The sequence below is a fragment of the Alosa alosa genome, chromosome 9, assembly GCF_017589495.1.
Source record: "Alosa alosa isolate M-15738 ecotype Scorff River chromosome 9, AALO_Geno_1.1, whole genome shotgun sequence".
Taxonomy (NCBI): domain Eukaryota; kingdom Metazoa; phylum Chordata; class Actinopteri; order Clupeiformes; family Clupeidae; genus Alosa; species Alosa alosa.
In genome coordinates, this window is record NC_063197.1 from 10808618 (window position 1) to 10828099 (window position 19482).

Sequence of the window (19482 nt, forward strand, 5' to 3'; positions counted from 1 at the left end):
AAAAGTGGAATGGCAGAGGGAAAAAGTATTGAACACGCTAAGAAAAAGCTGTACACAAAGGCAAGGAATGGCAAGGAACAAACTGGAATCTATAAGTAGTTAGAGAAAGTATCCCTCCTATCTGTGCAAATTGATATAAGCTGGGTTAGTACATACTGGTGGGCTATAAAAAGGTTGTTTGTTACCAAGGTGTCACACAAGAAACATTTCATGATGGGTAAAAGCAAAGAGCTCTCCCAAGACCTTTGCAACCTTATTGTTGCAAAACATATCAATGGAACTGGTTACAGATGCACTTCAAAACTTCAGAATCATCCAGCAAGCAGCATGGGAGCCATTATCTGCAAGTGGAAGGAACATCACTGCATCATCAGCTGGCCATGCACAGGATCTCCTTGCAAGATTTCTGACCAGGAAGTCAGAAGGATAGTCAGAAGAGTAGCCCAAGAGCCAAGGACCACTCTGAGAAAGCTCCAAAAAGATTTAGAGGCAGCAGGTACAATTGTTACATAGATAATGCACTCCACCGCCATGGCCTCTATGCACACTCATCCCGCATGACTCTATTGCTGAAGAAAAACATGTCAAAGCTCGTTTGAAAGTTTGCTATACAACATTTAAACAATCCTATGAAATACTGAGAGAATCTATTCTGGTCAGGTAAGAGCAAAATTGAACTTTTCGGATGTCATACTACACACCATATTTGGAGGAGAAATGCCACTGTGCATCACCCTAAAAATACTCTACCAACAGTGAGGTTTGGAGGTGGTGGCATCATGGTGTGGGGCTGTTTTTCATCTCATGATACTAGCAGACTTCATACAGTTGAAGGAATGATGAATGGAGTCATTTTGTTCTGGAAGAATCTTTACATCCACCGGGATGATGAGGATGAGACATGGCTAGACCTTCCAGCAGGACAATGATCCAAACCATTCAGCAAAGGAAACTCTCAATTGGTTTCAGAGAAAGGAAATCAAGGTCCTGACTTCAATTCAATTGAACAGTTTTGGAAGTTAACTAAAGATCAGGATTCACAAGAGGGACCCCTGAAATCTTCAATATTAAAGGACTATCTGTTTAAAAGAATGGGCCAAACTCACACCAGAATACTGTGACTGATTAGTTTCGTCATACAGGAAATGCCTTGAAGCTGTCATTACGAATAAAGGCTTTTCCAAAGTATTTAAGAAATTTCAGCAGGCGTGTTCAATACGTTTTTCCTGTGTCATTCCACTTTATTACACATAACTCTACCTATGCACTTTAATGTTTGGATTTTTTTTATATGGGTGGATTATCTGAGTTAATACTAATGTCCGGTGAAAATTTCATGCAAATAGCCTTACTGAAAAATATACTTACTGAAAAAAAGAAAATACTTATTTTCCCCGCCGTAAGAAACCTTGAAATATATTACCTCTGGTCCCTGCTGTCTTCATCCTTTGGGGAAAAGTTGGAAAAAAGCTACAGGTTCAGTGACTGAATGGAAAAGTGGTGCTACTGTCTTTTCCCTCACAAGCATTCATATTTAGATTGAAATATATTCCCTGTGTCTTCAATGATCTACAATGGAATCTAAATGAGTTGCTAACATCTGTCCTTTTTCATCATATTGGCCCAAAGTATGGTTATGGTTATGGGATTTGGCAGATGCTTTTGTCCAAAGCGACATACAAATACAAAACAATATAATACTTAAAGAAAAAAGTATTTAAAAAGTATAAAAAGCCTTTAATTCATCATGGCAAGAACTGGTTAAAAGCAAATGGGCCTACGCGTTACGGCCATATTGGCCTTCATCAGGGCATGATGTTGCAGAAGAGCATCTGAGCGAGTAACTATCTGAAGTCTCCTGAGCGCCCTAAGCCCCTTTGTGTCTTCTCAATATAATACTTAAATTTAAGATGTTGGTCAGACTATATTAAGGAGAATAGCAATAATAAACAACAATGTCAATTCAACCAATAATGAAATAAACAATGAAAATTAAGGAAAATGGCAATAATAAACAATAATGTCCATTCAATCAATAATATAATAACAATAACAATAGCACGGTAAGACTACATTAAGGAGAATATCAATAATAAAAACAATGTCAAACTAACTTTCACCTTGACTGTTACGGTATAAACCTAACCTTTATCCTCTTCAGTCACCTCAGAAATGGAATTAGTGCACCAGAAAACCATTAATTTGATAGCAAAACTTCAAACATCAAACTTGACCCATTAGTAACTGAGATATGCTGCTTTTTTTTGGAGAAGGTGGTGGCAGCCAATTTGAAAGGTAATAAAATGTCCTTGACTTTAACACTATGACCTTGACTTTGAATGGCTTCAGTAGAATTGGAGTTCTTGCCAGCAAGATAATCAGAATCAATCAATTACTACCTGAAATAATGTCATTTTATAGGATTTTCGACCAAAATGACCTTGGTGTTGACCTTGACAATGTCACCTTGATCTTGTCATTGACCTCATCAGTCACCTCACAAAAGCACTCCGCATCCGAGAAAACCTAGCCTAGAAATCTAGACGCACCCTAGTGAGCTCGAAAAATTAAACTTCTATCAGGCCAATCAAATCGTGTATAGAGTCGTTAGGCAGGCTTAACATAATGATTGATGGCAGAGTTGCAACGGTTTGGCTTGAATTCCCTGCTACTTGAAAACAAAGAAGATGGATGTTGCTTTTGGCGAACAGTATACACGAGTTAAGCTTTTTTTAAGTTGGCAAAAGTTTGAACTAGCCAACTAGCTCCGCTGGTGGGAAAATGCATGGGACTCGCGTTGGGGATAGCGCTGTCCTATTGCGTGCAGAGGGAATTTGAAAGACAACCAGGGGCGGAGTGGGGCACTAAAATTTACCGGGAAAATTATGACGGCACCGGCGGAACATTCTAAATGCATTTATCATGTACGACTCACAGGCACGATAATAGCTCTATGGGCCGGCCCGCACCTCGGCCGGCCTTCCGGGAAAACTCCTGACCGTCCCGATTGCCACTCCGCCCCTGAAGACAACCGATTATCCCGCCGCTCGGACTGAGCACTGTGAAAGGTGAGTGTCCAGACCCTACATTTTAATGTGGGTCTGGCTCGTCAGGCTAGAGAAAACCTATACTTTGATAGCAAAATCGTCAACATTGACTCAATAGTTGCTGAGATATGTTCTTCTTAGTTTTTGGCAGATGCAGGTGGCGGCCATCTTGGAAATTAAATATAACAGTAAAATAATTGCCATCGCCTAAATGAATGTTATTCCTAGGATGGCAAAAGTGCAAATGCCTCAATAGCTATCGAAAAGCAGTTAGGTTAGATTTCCCCTCGACTAACCTTCTCAAAATACATGTAAGCCTATTTTGACTCATTATCTCAATTTTACATATAGCATGTTTCAGTGTTTATTTCTCATCGGAAAGAAAAATGAGATCTCTCATTTGTCTACTCTATTTCTCCTAGACATAATTGAGCTTAATTTAACATCAGTAGAGAAATAACCCTTCTCTTGTGTCATTTAAGATCAGCTTATGTTCTCAAAATACTTCTTACTGCTTATTGTTTCTCTGAAGGGGTTTTTAGGAGAAACAGGTGATATCTCAAGAGCTGATTTATTTCTTGTGAGAGAAGCAAAGGCATTTCCCTCTGGTGGAATTGTCCCCAAAGGCACCCAGATTTTGCAGCCATCATTACAGTGCCTATAAAAAGTCTTCAGCCCCATGCTAAAGTTGACTAAAAAGAAGAATAAAAAAATCTTTTGCAAATGAATCTTAATGCCTTAATTAAAAAATGAGGAAAAATCCAACCTTTAAGGACACCAATTTTCTTTGTGAATGAATAATGTATCGTAAATAAATAAATGTTCTTCATTAGAATACATGGTGCATAAGTATTCATACCCTATGTTAAAATCCAATAGAAGCAGGCAGATTTTTATTTTTAAAGGCCAGTTATTTCATGGATCCAGGGTACTATACATCCTGATAATGTTCCCTTGGCCTTTGCAATTAAAATAACCCCACATCATCACATACCCTTCAACATACCTAGAGATTAGTATGGTTTTATTTCAGTTAGCCTTATAGCTGGTTTGATTTGCATTGAGAGATGATCTTTTGCTCAGTTCAGAGATCAGTTGCATTTTTTTAAATCAGGGCAGCAGTTTTCAGATTACATTATGTGCTTACATAATTGCAAAAGGGTTTTCGACTGTTGTAGAAAGCAATGGCTGATCTTAATGCAATATCTACATTGGCCATTATCAGCAACCATTCATCCAATGTTCCAAAGGCACATTCTGTTTACTAATCTGATATCATTTTAAAAGGCTAACTGAGAAAACATTGGAGAACCCTTTTGCAAGTGTGTGTGTGTACAGTGTGTAAGCACATAATGTAATCTGAAAACTGCTGTCCTGATTAAAACACAATGCAACTGATCTCAGCTGGTATTCTGTCTAATGGAGTGGAATGGACATTTCTAAGTGACCCCAAACTTTTGACCTGTAGTGTACATAATGACCCCAAACTTTTGACCGGTAGTGTACAGTGCACCGGTGTTCAGCCCTGTGCTACATTTTTAGTAAACCCTAACAGGAAGGCTACAGGGCATGTTACTGAAGCATTCCATTAGTGTAGCGTAGCGTCTGCTGCAACAATCAGCCTCCACTATAACCAATGTAACTAGCTACACCAGACATGATAGTGTAGAAGACCAGCCTCCACTAAAAGCAATGGAACCAGCTACACCAGACATGATAGTGTAGAAGACCAGCCTCCACTATAAGCAATGGAACCAGCTACACCAGACATGATAGTGTAGAAGACCAGCCTCCACTATAACCAATGGAACTAGCTACACCAGACATGATAGTGTAGAAGACCAGCCTCCACTATAAGCAATGGAACCAGCTACACCAGACATGATAGTGTAGAAGACCAGCCTCCACTACAACCAATGGAACTAGCTACACGAGACATGATAGTGTAGAAGACCAGCCTCCACTATAAGCAATGGAACCAGCTACACCAGACATGATAGTGTAGAAGACCAGCCTCCACTAAAAGCAATGGAACTAGCTACACCAGACATGATATGGTAGAAGACCAGCCTCCACTATAAGCAATGGAACCAGCTACACCAGACATGATAGTGTAGAAGACCAGTCTTCTAAAACTATTTTTACGTTACGCGGACGGCGCACTCCAGTTGCAGACTCGATGGAGCCTCCCTGTAAGACAGGATACCAAACAGCCATTAAAATGGCACTCTGGATATTGAGAACTGTCTATGTGGGTAGACAAGTTCAACTCTGAACATCCCATGATGGCAGAGAAAGAGGAAAACAGTATATTGAGCATTATATGTTAATTAATAATAATTAATTGATTGATTAAAGTCACAATGACCAAATTGTACCTTCTGAGGTACACTGCTCAAGACACGCACACTCATACACCGCAACTGCACCTGACAGCTGATGATGGTCTCCTGTTCTGACTGAACAAATCCCTGGAGACCTTATCATTACTCAGCATCTCACACTCACACACACACACACACACACACACACAGAGAGAAAGGATGGATGGTGGTATTCAGCTGACTCATTAATGATAGGTCCGAATCGCATTCACAACAATGCACACATCTTCAACCGAAACTTTAGCACGGATGAGAGTGGGCAAGGTTAACTGGAAATGGTTAGGGTTACAGTTAGGCCACGACCTGACATCTGGTGAGGTGACAACCAGAGGATCTGCCAATGGTTTATGGATGAGCACACATACACACACACATTCCTTCACAGCACAACATGCGCTACCAGTGGCTTGAATGCCTTACCAAACATCAGCAACAGAGCAGAACACTGGGGTTATCAAGCAATTTTTACAACTGTGCACTATTCATATAATTTCTGTGCTCACACAGGCATGAACAAAAGTGTGTAGCTAACACACACAACAGAAATGTATAATGAAAACTAAGAACAGAAAGCATGCATGATTGATCATGAAGTATATGTGATGATGAGGACAGGATTCTTAGAAGTAGGCAAACTATACTTGGAACTGCAGGTATAAGTTGGCCTAAGGCGGTAACACTTTACTTGACAGGTGAGTTCATAACACATTCATAGCAGCTGTCATAAACTGCACATAAAGCATTCATGACTGTTTCATGAGACATGACTCAACATTCATACCAAGCCTTTCATGAATGTGGAAGACAGAACGACGAGAACTTGTCAAAATAAAAGTCTAAAGTCGCAAAGCAGCATTGCCGTTTTTGGTCCAAACCTCTTACCTGATCACGTCACATCTGAGTCAATGGGCTACTCCAGTGCCAAAAAGACAGAGCATGTTCAAGCAAATAATTTTTGCTACATAAAAATGTATTTGTTTTATGATATAACCTTTGCAGATGATTTCTCATCTTTTGCTACTGGGAATGTCCAACTGTTCCAGGTTACACAAATACGGGTCAGCTGAATGTAGGCTAGTTTACCTCCCAGTGTTAAACTCAGTGATTACGAATACTTCACAACTTGTATAGTAAAGTGACATTCGATGTAGACTTCATAAGATATTCATGGAATATTTACAAAGACTGGAGAGATTAAATTAATGGTATCCAGGTTACACAAATACGATGTTGGACTCTTATTTTGACAAGTTGTTGTCGTTCTGTCTTCCACATTCATGAAAGGTTTGGTATGAATGTCTCATGAAACAGTCATGAATGCTTTATGTGCAGTTTATGACAGCTGCTATGAATGTGTTATGAACTCACCTGTCAAGTAAAGTGTTACCCCTAAGGCTAACTCTGGTACAGTGCATCAAATGGCATTTACGTTAAAAACATTTACGTTAAAAATGGTAAAAACTGTAAAAAAAATAGTTAAAAACATGGTCCCTAACAAATACAATGAATATATAAAATAAACAATATGCATGAATGACTCTTAAGAAGTAGACAACTTTATCCTCAGGCACTTTGCCATATGATCTCTATCTCTCGGACCTCTTGATATTGTTCACATGCATTGCACCATGTGTGTTCACATATCACATATCATCCAGGCATAAGCAAAGATCCTTGATTACTAACAAGATAGAGCAACGTAATTCATTTCCCCTTTTTCACCTGCCTGCTCTAATAGCAACAGAAAACTGTATGTACTGTATAGAAAAGCTATGGGCGTATGAAAATATGACTACCGATATGACTACCCCTGGTAATAGCCCATAATAATGTGTGTGTGACATTCATTGTGATCAGTAACCATAAGGAGGTGTGCCTTGGTGTGTTGGTTCCAACTTTGGTGTGCTTTAGCCCCCCAAAAGGTTGAGAAGTTCTGATCTACATCACATGCACACACACAGCTTCCCAGATGTGTTCCACCGAAATCATAAAACACGCTCTCTTATTCAAACTCTCGGTCAGTAGCTCTCTGAAACACACACACGACACTTTCCCTTGTTCTGTGAGGTCGGGCCAGTATTTCATTGTTGTGTAATGCTTTCTGTTTGGTATGAGAGTTGAGAACTTTCAATTTTGAGAAATCTCACTTTTCAAATTCTTTGAAACAGCAACTCTTTCATATGTTGCAGTGTTGTCAAAACACTAACATTATGGTCAACCAATGAAAATATATGCATTTATGTTATAGCACAAACTAACACATCTACAAAATGACACACACACACACACACACACACACAGTGATGTTTCTTGACAGCACTTCACATCATATGCAAGCCATGAAGAACTGATGTAGCCCATATATGTGTCGATGAGGAATGGCTTTACACTATTAAAACAGAAACCTTTATAGTGAATATACACATCATTGCCCCAAACGGGAACAAGTGCACACACAAATGCTCCACAAATGCTCCTCAACCAACAACCACATATTTAACATGGTGAGTTAACAAGCTTCTTGTGTGTCACACATTAATGTGTAGTGTGTATGTGTCTGTCTGTGTGTGTGTGTGTGTGTCTGTGTCTGTGAGTGTGTGTGTGTGTGTGTGTGTGTTGGAGAGGCGAGAGAGAGACTAAACTCACAACCAATCAGATTGGATCTTACCTATCCAGCCCAACAGTCAAGCCTATGGGGCATGGGTGGTAGTTTTTTTTACCCAACAACAGCATAACACACACACACACACACACACACACACACATCTGAGCAGATGCAAGCAGGTTTGTTTAACTGAAAGAAGCACCGGAAGAACAGTGTTGCTAAAAGAGTCCGAACTCTCGGCCCCAAGGCCACAAACAGTACAGGCCTTAATCAAATCTTCTCTCCAAAAGGAAGCTCAACTTTGGGTTGTGTATATTTGTGTGTTTGTGTGTGTGTGTGTGTTTTGGTGTACTAGTGAGCACATCTGTCTATGTGAGAAGATGTATCTGTCAGGTGTGTTGGTGTGGGGAGGTCAGACAAGGTCAAATGATCAGACACCAGTTGTCTGACCTAAACACAGATACCAACATCAATACCATTCAGTCTGTCAGATCCATCAACCCCCTTTTTATGGTTCAACGTGAAGGGAAGTGTTACAAGGAAAAGATTGGGGTAAATCTTTTAAGTTTTTGTGGAAGGTTTTTAGGGATCTTGGTATTTTCAGCGTTCATGTGTAAGATGGTTACAAAGTTCCTGAGGCCTCATGCAATCTGCCATAAACTTGTAAACACACAGTCACACTAGTTCCCATTTCTATACACACACTCACACTAATGTTTTATACACACACACACACACACACACACACAGCTTGCTTTATAATGTCCTTACACATTTCAAGGGGAGTCGTCTGCAAGTCTGCTTCAAACATAAAAGTCACTGTGATTGCGTTCCCAGTAATTCCCCTGTCCTGGTACAAAACCAGGCGTGTACACAGTCACACTCAACACACGCACACACATACGAAGTCTCGTGGGAGGCAGTATGTGCAGAGCGTTGGGACGCCCCCACAAAACCCCAACATGAGTATACCTCCCGCACACACACACACACACACACACACACACAACACACACAAACCAAATGTATGGGTATGTGTATATTCACACATCAACATAGCACTACACTGTATTCCCCTGACACACCAACACACCTGCACAAAGAGGCACAAAAATCTGCACACATTTATACACATCTACTCAGAAGCATGAATCCATGGATGTAAAGTGTCTTTACACACCTGAATGTTTAGAACCAAACACATTTCAGACATACACAGGAGAGCCCTCCTGAAAAGGGAGAAAACCAGCTGGTTTTAGCTGGTCTTTGCTGGTTTTCTTCCAGCTCTTGCTGGTCTTTGCTAACCAACTGAGGAAGCTGGGGTGACCCGCCTGTCATGTCGGATACAGCTGGTGTAAGATGGTCATGCTGGTGACCAGCCTGCCAAACTTGACATTATTGGTGTAAGATGGTCATGCTGGTTTGCTAGAATTACCAACATAAGCTGGAATGGGCAGTTAAACCAGCAATGTAGACCAGCAACACCAACTAAAATTACCAGCTTGAGGTGGTACGACAAGCAAAACCAGTTGAATCACCATCGTAAACTGGGTAAACCAGCTAAAGGTATGTTTTCGCAAGAGATTTGCTGGTCTAGCTGGTCAACCATCATAGGGTGGTCAAACAAGCTGGGCAACCAGCAAACCACCTTTAGCTGGTCATGCTGTTTTTTTTTTAGCAGGGAGGTGTTAAATTCCCCACAGCGGCTGATCAACAATCAAGCCCACACACAGCATGGCAACAATGCACAATTGGCCTGTGTAAGTTGCAAACCCACCACATGTTGTCCCCAGGATCCGTAAAGGTATCCCTGCTGAAAAAAAAAACAGCCTGACCAGCTAAAGGTGGTTACCAGCTACCAGAGCTGTTTTTTTCAGCAGGGATATCAAGAGCTGCCACAGCGGCCAATCAACAACCAAGCCTATCCAAAATTACACAACAAGACATGAGTAGCAATACACAGTTGGCTGGCAGTAGTCGTAAATGTGCCACATGGTGTACCAGTCATCTGTAAAGACTCTTCTTCACAGCACACCATGTGCTACCAGTGGCTTGAATGCCTAACCAAAGAACCAAAACAGAAAAAAGGCACAACACTGGGGTTATCAAGCCATGTATACAATTATGCACATACTGTGACCACATATTCAACTAATACGCTCACATTGGCATGAAAAAGTGCATTGGTTTAGCTAACACGCTAAGAATTATTTTTATGAAAACAAAGAAAAGTTGATAACAAGAGAAAGCATGCATGATTGATCATCAAGTATACGTGATCATGAGGACAACATTCTTGAAAGTAGACAACACATTGAATCTCCATACATAATTTTAAGAAGTAGACTGCTTTTTAGGATATCTCTGACAGAGAACTGAACTGCTGACAAAATGCATTGATCTTTCAGATCTAGACTGAACGCAAGCTTTGAGTAACACGCTTGTATGACTAATGCGCCTTGGGTGAAATGATGAGCTATTATTTCTAAAACTGTTAGAGAAGACACGCACAAACACACACGAGTTCCAAGTGTATGTGTGTGTCAGAGCAAGGAACTTTCTGGGAGTGTGTGCGTGTGTGTACTGACCTGTGTCGACTGAGTGTTATTGAAACGGCACAGCATTTTACCATACCCCATTAAGGGGAAGAGAAAGAGACATATAGACACATACAAACACACACACACACACACTTTTATGTACACTGTGTATGCTATGTGTATGCATATTTGTATTTCCAGATTTCTATCTAAAGCTCTAATATGAATGATTTTATGATTTATGAAACTAAATGCCCTGATATCTGGAAACCTTTCTTGGTGTAGTTTTAAACCGTATATACACTTAAGATGATATAAAACATGTCCATGTTGATTACATTATCTTTCTTTCCAAGGACCTTTCATGGCCTTTCTGTTGAGAAGTGTATGCAAAGAACATCAACTCATAATTTCTCATACACGGATAATTATTACATAATGTAAAGACCAAACCAATGTGGAAGGGTCACACATAAGGACCTCCCACCCTCAACACAGACACACACAGAGACCCTCAACACACTCATTCACTCGAACACATACACACACAGAGACCTTTAACACACTCACTCACCCTCACACACACACACACACACACACACACATACACTTTGCACTGCATGACTGACCTGAGAGTGCAGTGGGGTTATACCTGTGTGTGTGTGTGTGTGTGTGTGTGTAGCTCATTGCATGTACAATTCTGTGACCGCAGGCACAACCTATTTGACTGGAGCACAGGGACAGATGGGGAAATCCCTCTTTGCTAGATTAACTATCTCTCACTTGCTCTGTGTGTGAATTGGTAGGCTACGGATTGCTGAGTGATGATCAATACTCACTAATCTTAGATGCAGGATGCTCATGTGCGTGTGTTTGTTTGTCTGTACAATGGGCCTATCCCAGAGCCATATAAAGGTAGAGTTGCGACAATGGGTGTTCAAATTTCCGTTGGTCACGTGGTTTGTATAAACCTCCACTAGTTCCCGGAAGTGATTGACAATGGATTCGAATGCATTAAATAGGCTACTGTTCAATGATAGACAGAGCCACGGTTTTGGGTAATTGACACTCAATAAATGCATTGATATACAATATAACACAGTGTAATTATTGTGTAAACTATGTAGTTATCCTACCATTACAACAATATTAAATTAAAGACCTTATATCTTAGCCTGCTATTTAAGGTGACCTTTTTTCCGCCCTTTTACGTGTCACTTAATATTAATTTCTGTACAAAATCAAGACGGGAGATTCTTTAGAAAACGCAATTGCACCCACCCCATAAGTGTATCTAAATTATCGCTATATAAAATAAACAATAGACAAACAATTACAATAAAAGCTGTAAACAGTGTTTTTGAGACTGCGTGTAGCCTACAAAAGCGCATGGAGCCCCTGTGAAATTTTGATTTTGCAACGAGAAACTGTAACACAGCTAGTCTAACATTACTTGTTTGAGTTTTCTACCAGGCGTTTCCTCTGGTAGTCACTGATCTGAGCTAATGAGCGAATTACCAAGCCAAGCCTAGCTATCGTCGCGGGAGAATAAAAAAGTTTAAAAGTTTTTTAACATCTCCAGTGTAATGGTGGGCATTCTAAGTTAACCGTAGCATTAGGCCTATATATTTAGTAACCCCATGGTAATGCGAGTGATCATAATAAAATATAAAACGTGACATGGTAAGTCCTTCGATAAATAACCAGGCTGAACTCATAAACATGAACATCATTTTGTCATCGTTTGTCATTCACCGTGCTGTGAACAGCATTAGCCTACGCTAAAGAGCTTGAGATTCAGACAGGTGAGCACCTGAGAATGGTGTGCATCGTGTCAGAAAATAGCAATTTGATCAGTGATCATGCATCATCATCGCAAGCTTGGTTTGAAACTTTCTGGGGATGGGGATTTTACACGATCCTTCATCACTGGGCTAGCCATCACTGGGCTAGTGTGCCCTGCTGTGTTAATATGACCGTGCTGATGCTAACAGCTGCAGCTCCCTCAAATCTAGGTTCTCTCATGCATATTAGGCTAGCTTTTGCCAGAGCCATAGAAAAAAGCTCTGGCTTTTGCCAATGAAAATGAATGGGGAAAAAAAAAAAAAAAAAAACAGTCCTGCTCCTAACTGAAGAAACGTTTACGTTACCAACAATGTTAACAACAAACTCAGTTTCACTGCTGCAAGTACAAAGTTGGCTGTGAATATGCTTCGCCATATTTAACGAACCAGCTAGCTTTGTGATAACAAAATCTTACCTTTTATGTGTTTAGTCCACTGAAAGTTATCCACATAACGATTAAATCCACAGTTATGGAGGAATTGTTTTGGGGAAGCAGTTGCACTTTATCCCACTTTTGCTGCCCTTTTTAAAATTAAACCACTTAAATCCATAGCCTAGATGAGCATTGTGCATAACGTTACAACTATGTTGACATGATGGTAGCAGCTAAAGCTAAATTCTCAAGAGACAGCACGTCATAAAAGTTGTAGGCTACAAACGCAAAAACTTAATGACAGCTCGTTCGTGGTGTTGCCTAGTGCTGCCTAATTGAAATGGTATAGGCAAGGTTTATCTTATATTAGGTTATTATGTGTGGCACATTTATTGGGCTTTAGCCTCTTTTAATTTATTTGATAAGGAACTGATAAAAACTGAGCAGCAGAAAAGCTGTCAAAGTCGATACATAAATAGTTTATTATTATAATAAGGTTATTAATACTATTACTTTACTATTGTTACTGTTATTATTATTATTCGGATGAGCCAATAATGTAAATCTGAGTCTGAAATGTTGGCTACAAACAGTCTGTAACTGCACTGCTGCTATTATAAATTGTTAACCTTCGGGAACTATTTGAGGCTTCCATTAGCCGCCATTGTTGAAAAAAAAAAAAATGGAACATTAGCGTCAATGGAGTTGTCGCAACTCTACCTTTATATGGCTCTGGCCTATCCATGCAGCAGATGCCCAGTAGAAATTTCTTCTTGGAGACATAGGCTATTCATGAACACTATAAAGTAGTATATCTTCTCTTATATTTGTTTTAGTTTAGCTGTCACGTATTCTTATGAATTGGTCAATGGTCAAAATTCATGACTACAATCACTGAGAATGTTACTGATTTTGACCTATTCGGGCAGACAACCCCACCTGCGCTTACAATCCTGCACTGACAGTAGGCCTACACAGTAGTGCCCGATTAACTTCCGCACTTTCCAAAGTGACGAAATCCAAGTTGGAATCATTCAGCTGCACACAGGGAAAGTTGGCCAGTTAGTTAATTATTTCAAAGCTGTGTTGAAAATCATACAGCGAACGCACAAAGGTGGTCCGGAAGGATTGGACCCTGGTTTGAAAAGGTGCACTCGGATCTTCCGTTCACAATTATGGTGGTGTTTGTCTGGAGACGGGGACTACGCACGTTGCAAAATGCTGCACAGAGAAGTTGTAAAGGCGCGTGCTACTGGTAAAGCGATTTCTCGCTCCCCTTCTTTCGCTATCTGTAGCCTAGGCCTACTATATTATGGTCGATAGGATTGGGCATTTGTAACTCCAAAACACAAGCCCTCATCTGACGAATGTCGACTGACTGAGTTGCTGCCGAGTTTCTTGCTGTGTGTTCGAAAACACGCAGGCTATTGTGTTTCCCCTTGCTCGCAGCCACTTGCTTTACCATATTCAGCTGCGGTATTGTTGTTGAACGCATAGGGGCGCAGTAGTTAATGAATTTACATTAACCACCACTACTTGCCTTGATCACCTATGTGTCGCAGGCAGGTTTGTAGGCTACTGTTTAAAACATGGCTGAACGCTCACACAGATTTGTCACCTCTGTGTATGTTGTAATTAGGGCTGTCAAAATAACTGATTAATTTCGATTAATTAATTTGAGAAAAAATAACTGATTAAAAAAAATAGTGCAGATTAATCGATTCCGTATGACCATTGACAACGAGCCGTTCTAGTCAGTAAAATTAGACTGTAAAATGAAGGCGAGAGAAGAAAACATGCTGCCTGGATCATTGATTGGAACATTTACTTTTAAAAAACGACCTGATGGTGTTGATAAAGCATAAAGTGTTGAAAATAAAGTCCTCTGCAATATCTGCAGCAAGGAATTTGCATATCACCGGAGTTCATCAACTCTATAGTCGCATCAATGCAAAGAAATAAGTGTTGACATTGAGGGGAGTGTTAATTTATTTTCATTATGTCCCCTAGGTTATATCTGTGGCCTGAAATGCCTTGTATGTGAAAAAAAAAACTTCTTCCCAAAGCACTTTTGAATTTATTTCCTCAGCATATTAGGTCATATCATAGATTATTATGGCAATTATTTGAACAGTGAAAATAATAATAAAAGAGTTTTTGAACTTGAATGTCACTAATGCTGATTATTCAATGATTCATTTGAATTTAAATAATTAAAATACTATCACAGCAAAAATTATATATGCGATTAATTTAGATTAATTAATCACAAAGTATGTAATTAATTAGATTCATTTTTTTAATCGATTGACAGCCCTAGTTGTAATATAAACTTTTGACAACACAGGTAATAGTTCTTGGGAAAGAGACAATCACTTCAGATGTCAGACCTCTTTCTCAAAGGTGTTTGTGTCTGTGTGTGTCCATCCACAGTACTGCATTGGCAGGTAAGAAGTCTGTGAATGGCGTGGAACTGCACTACCAACAGACTGGGGTTGGAGACCATGCACTGTTACTCATGCCTGGAGCTTTGGGTGAGAATCATCAGACATTACACCCAGTTGTTTCCACATGACATGTTTTCACAGTAGGAGGTAGGAGTGTGAGCTGTCAGACGTGAGTCCAGATTTGAGTCCAATTCTCCACAGTTCATGGCAAGATGCCCATAAGTAGACAAAATTTGACAGTGCTCAGCCAGAGACTGTTGCAAGTATGAATAGCAAAAAACTTGGCTGGTGACTTGAGTTTTAGTCATGATGTCATGTTCTGTTTGGACAGGAAGCGGAGAGATAGACTTTGGGCCACAGCTGAAGAGTTTGGATAAGAAACATTTCACAGTGGTGGCTTTTGACCCAAGAGGTTATGGCAGATCACGACCCCCACACAGAGACTTCCCCTCCGACTTTTTCCACAGAGACGCTCGAGATGGTCTTCAGCTGATGCAGGTCAGACAAAGAGCTGATACTGCCCCCTGTTTTCTGTCCACAGTATCCCATTCTTTTTTTTATAAAGAAAGCAGACTGGAGATCACTGATTTGGCTTGCAGTAGTTACCTCTTCCGAAGACACAGTGTGGAAATGTTAGTAGTTTTTTTTGCACAAAGTAAATACTGCAAGCCAAATCAGTGTGCTTCATTTTGCTTTTTTTATTAATAGTCTATAAGTATATATACTTTTTTGATCCCGTGAGGGAAATTTGGTCTCTGCATTTAACCCAATCGGTGAATTAGTGAAACACAAACAGCACACAGTGAACACACAGTGAGGTGAAGCACACGCTAATCCCGGCGCAGTGAGCTGCCTGCTTCAACGGCGGCGCTCGGGGAGCAGTGAGGGGTTAGGTGCCTTGCTCAAGGGCACTTCAGCCGCGGCCCACTGGTCGGGGCTCGAACCGGCAACCCTCCCCTAGTCTACCGTCCTACTTCTGTGAAGCACCTGATTGTGCAGCCATAACCGGATGACTTGTCGAGTATCCCACTTTTTAACTAGATTCCCATTGTTTTTTGTTTCTCTAGGATTTAGCTAATGATTGTTACCTTAATTGGACCTACCTTATGCTCTACCTATTTGGCCGTCATACAGCCGTGGCCCACTGGTTAGCACTTCGGACCGGAGGGTTGCCGGTTCGAACCCCGACCAGCAGGAACGGCTGAAGTGCCCTTGAGCAAGGCACCTAACCCCTCACTGCTCCCCGAGCGCTGCTGTTGTTGCAGGCAGCTCACTGCGCCGGGATTAGTGTGTGCTTGTTCACTGTGTGCTGAGTGTGTTTAACTAATTCACGGATTGGGATAAATGCAGAGACCAAATTTCCCTCACGGGATCAAAAGAGTATATACACTTATAAAAACTTAAACTTATAAAACTCTCAAACTTTACTCACACGCTACTTTTCTTACTTTTCACTCATCTCTGTTCCTCTCGTAGACCTTGGGCTTTGGTCGCTTTTCTCTTCTGGGCTGGAGCGACGGTGGCATCACAGCACTGATTGCAGCAGCTCTAAGCCCGGCTAACATCAGGAAGCTAGTGGTCTGGGGCTCCAATGCCTACGTTTCCCAGGAGGACCTCGCCATCTACAACTGTGAGAGAATAGCAATGAGGGGCAGTGAGGAAGTGAGAGAAAGAATGTGGGAGGAAATATCAACAATCAGACATTTCCTTCATGAAGGATTTATTTTGTTTTGTGTGTGTGTGTGTGTGAGTAGCAGTGCGAGACGTATCACGCTGGAGTGAGCGTATGCGGAGGCCAATGGAGGAGATGTATGGAGCTGAGTACTTCAGAAACACTTGGGGTGCTTGGGTGGATGGCATCAGCCAGTTTACCCACAATCCTCGGGGTGAGTGGGTCCAACATCCATCAGCCTGTGTGGTGGTGTGTCATAGAACTGTAGAATGAGGGCTGAATATATTATGCTATTTCATTTTTCCTCCTGCATAATCCAGTCTGTCTGATTCGCTGTCTTATCTCTCCCTGTCTTTCTGCTGATCAGTCTTGTTTTATGTCTTTTGTTGTGTCCCCCCTCTCTCTAGGTAGTATCTGTATGGAATTGTTACCTCAGATCAGCTGTCCCACATTAGTGGTTCATGGCCAGAAGGACCCAATGGTGCCCTCCTTCCACCCCCAATTCCTGTCAGAACACATTCCCAATGTCCGGTGAGCTGCAGATGGGGTGCTATGTGCATATGTTTTATTTTAAAAAATAATGTCTAATAATATTGTCTCATTTTTGTGTCCTATTCTATCTTATGCCATTGAGGGTTGAACAAATTACAACCATTAACTATAATCATATGAACATACATCTGTGCATATTGTGGCCAAAGTACATTTACATGTTTTATTTATTTATTTATTCATTGATTCATTCATTTATTAGCAAATATTCAAAAGCTATATTATCATGGTTCTATGGAATGATGCAAATGAATGCATTCAGAGTAGCCTAAAGAGACAGGGGGAAGGGGGGCATGATGATGCCATTTGGGCAGGGATAGAAGGTGGCATGGGGTGAGTAAATGAGCGCAAAATGACTGATCCTGTTAAAAAGTGTCATAGCTTAGTCTAGGGTGCAGTTGTTTTGGTTTGAATATTGTTTACATGATCACATAAAATCATGTATGACCTCCCCCATGACATAAGACAATAGTTAAGAATACTTTGTAGTAGCTAGTAGTTAAGCACTACCCTAGTAAATTTAAAAAGAGCACTGATGAAATGCTAGAAGGCTGGAGTGAGAAGGCAATCCGTAATTTCTCAGGAATAATTGCCAATCCGTACATCTGCTTTTTATCAATCAGTATGTCATAATTCCATGGTATTCTACAACATTAACATACTGTACACAATGTCTCATGATTATTGTGCAAGGCAAATTATTGTGGAAGGCAGGTTTCCTGGCAATTCTTTGAAACGGATTTCTTCACTTAACTGGTATCATCTCACCTCTGTACTCTCTTTGAAAATCAGTTATTTAACCATTTAGCATACCATTTCCCAGTTTGTAACAATTGATTATTTTAGACAACAGTGAGTGATAAATTATGACACACACACACACACACACACACCACACACACAAAGGGATAAGCCAGCCCACCTCCCACTGATACAAGAACACTCATGGGACTAATCAGTCAGGTCAGATTAGTCATTAGTTTTGTGTCTGATGATGTCACAGCCTGACTGTTGTTTGTTTTGTCTTTGGTCATACATAGGCTGCATGTGATGGCAGAAGGAAAGCACAACCTGCACCTGCGATTTGCTGCTGAGTTCAACAGACTGGTGGAGGACTTCCTGCAGGAGTGAGGCCGCAGGTCACAGACATGATCCTCACCAAAGGGCTTACAGCCACCCAAGACTGGTGCCAAGCAGTTGCATTACTGCTAAGCAGCTGACGCATGAGGGTCCAGTCATCCTGGTGTGGCCTGGACACTAAATTCATCTATTTAAAGTATTGTTTAATTGTTAAAATATAATAGTTGTACTGTGTGACTTGATATTTCATGGTGGGGGGGGGGATTACCATTGTAAACATCCACTTATAAATATAAGTATATATACTCTTTTGATCCCGTGAGGGAAATTTGGTCTCTGCATTTATCCCAATCCATGAATTAGTGAAACACACTCAGCACACAGTGAACACACAATGAGGTGAAGCACACACTAATCCCGGCGCAGTGAGCTGCCTGCAACAACAGCGGCGCTCGGGGAGCCTTGCTCAAGGGCACTTCAGCTGTGCCTACTGCTCGGGGTTCGAAGCGCTAACCAGTAGGCCACGGGTGCCCCAATGTGATGTAAGAAACACTTTCTAAACACTATAGATCCACCTACTGTACATGCTTACCAGTTGTCAAAGGGGGTCTTCCAGCTAATGCTGCTCAAATGCTGCTTCTTTTGTTCAGAAGCACTATGTAGTCAGATAGCACAGGTGAAGCACATTTCATCTGTTCCTGGTATGTATTTCCAAAATGATGGTCAAATGTCCATTTCATGACCCATCTAGGTTTACCCTGTTTGTGCAAGCAGCACTGCACAGTAGAATGGTGCACAGCAACACTTGTGTAGCCTAGATCTTCCTGAAGGTCTTCTGAGTCATACGAGAGTGTTTGCTTGGCCTCTCTGCAGTTGTATCTGAAAGTGTTCTTCAGTCTTGAAATCTTGTCTTCTAAAGATAACCACAGTTATCTCG

The 19482-nt window shown here is 40.9% G+C and overlaps 1 protein-coding gene across 1 annotated transcript; it reads left to right on the top strand.

The window, feature by feature from the left end:
* Positions 1 to 13787: 13787 nt before the first annotated feature.
* bphl (biphenyl hydrolase like) lies at positions 13788 to 18853 on the top strand. Its single transcript, XM_048253020.1, has 7 exons — positions 13788 to 14049; positions 15228 to 15328; positions 15573 to 15739; positions 16718 to 16871; positions 16996 to 17127; positions 17321 to 17444; positions 18506 to 18853. Exons 1-7 carry the CDS (start codon positions 13970 to 13972, stop codon positions 18594 to 18596), a joined length of 849 nt encoding a protein of 282 aa, XP_048108977.1. The 5' UTR covers positions 13788 to 13969; the 3' UTR covers positions 18597 to 18853.
* The last annotated feature ends 629 nt before the right edge of the window (positions 18854 to 19482 follow it).

Bases quoted from the DNA above. Each gene is read 5' to 3' on its own strand.
- bphl (XM_048253020.1), top strand. From the start codon at position 13,970: ATGGTGGTGTTTGTCTGGAGACGGGGACTACGCACGTTGCAAAATGCT. The intron at 16,872-16,995 runs GTGAGAGAATAG...GTGTGTGAGTAG, and splicing joins GGACCTCGCCATCTACAACT to CAGTGCGAGACGTATCACGC. The intron at 17,445-18,505 runs GTGAGCTGCAGA...GGTCATACATAG, and splicing joins GAACACATTCCCAATGTCCG to GCTGCATGTGATGGCAGAAG.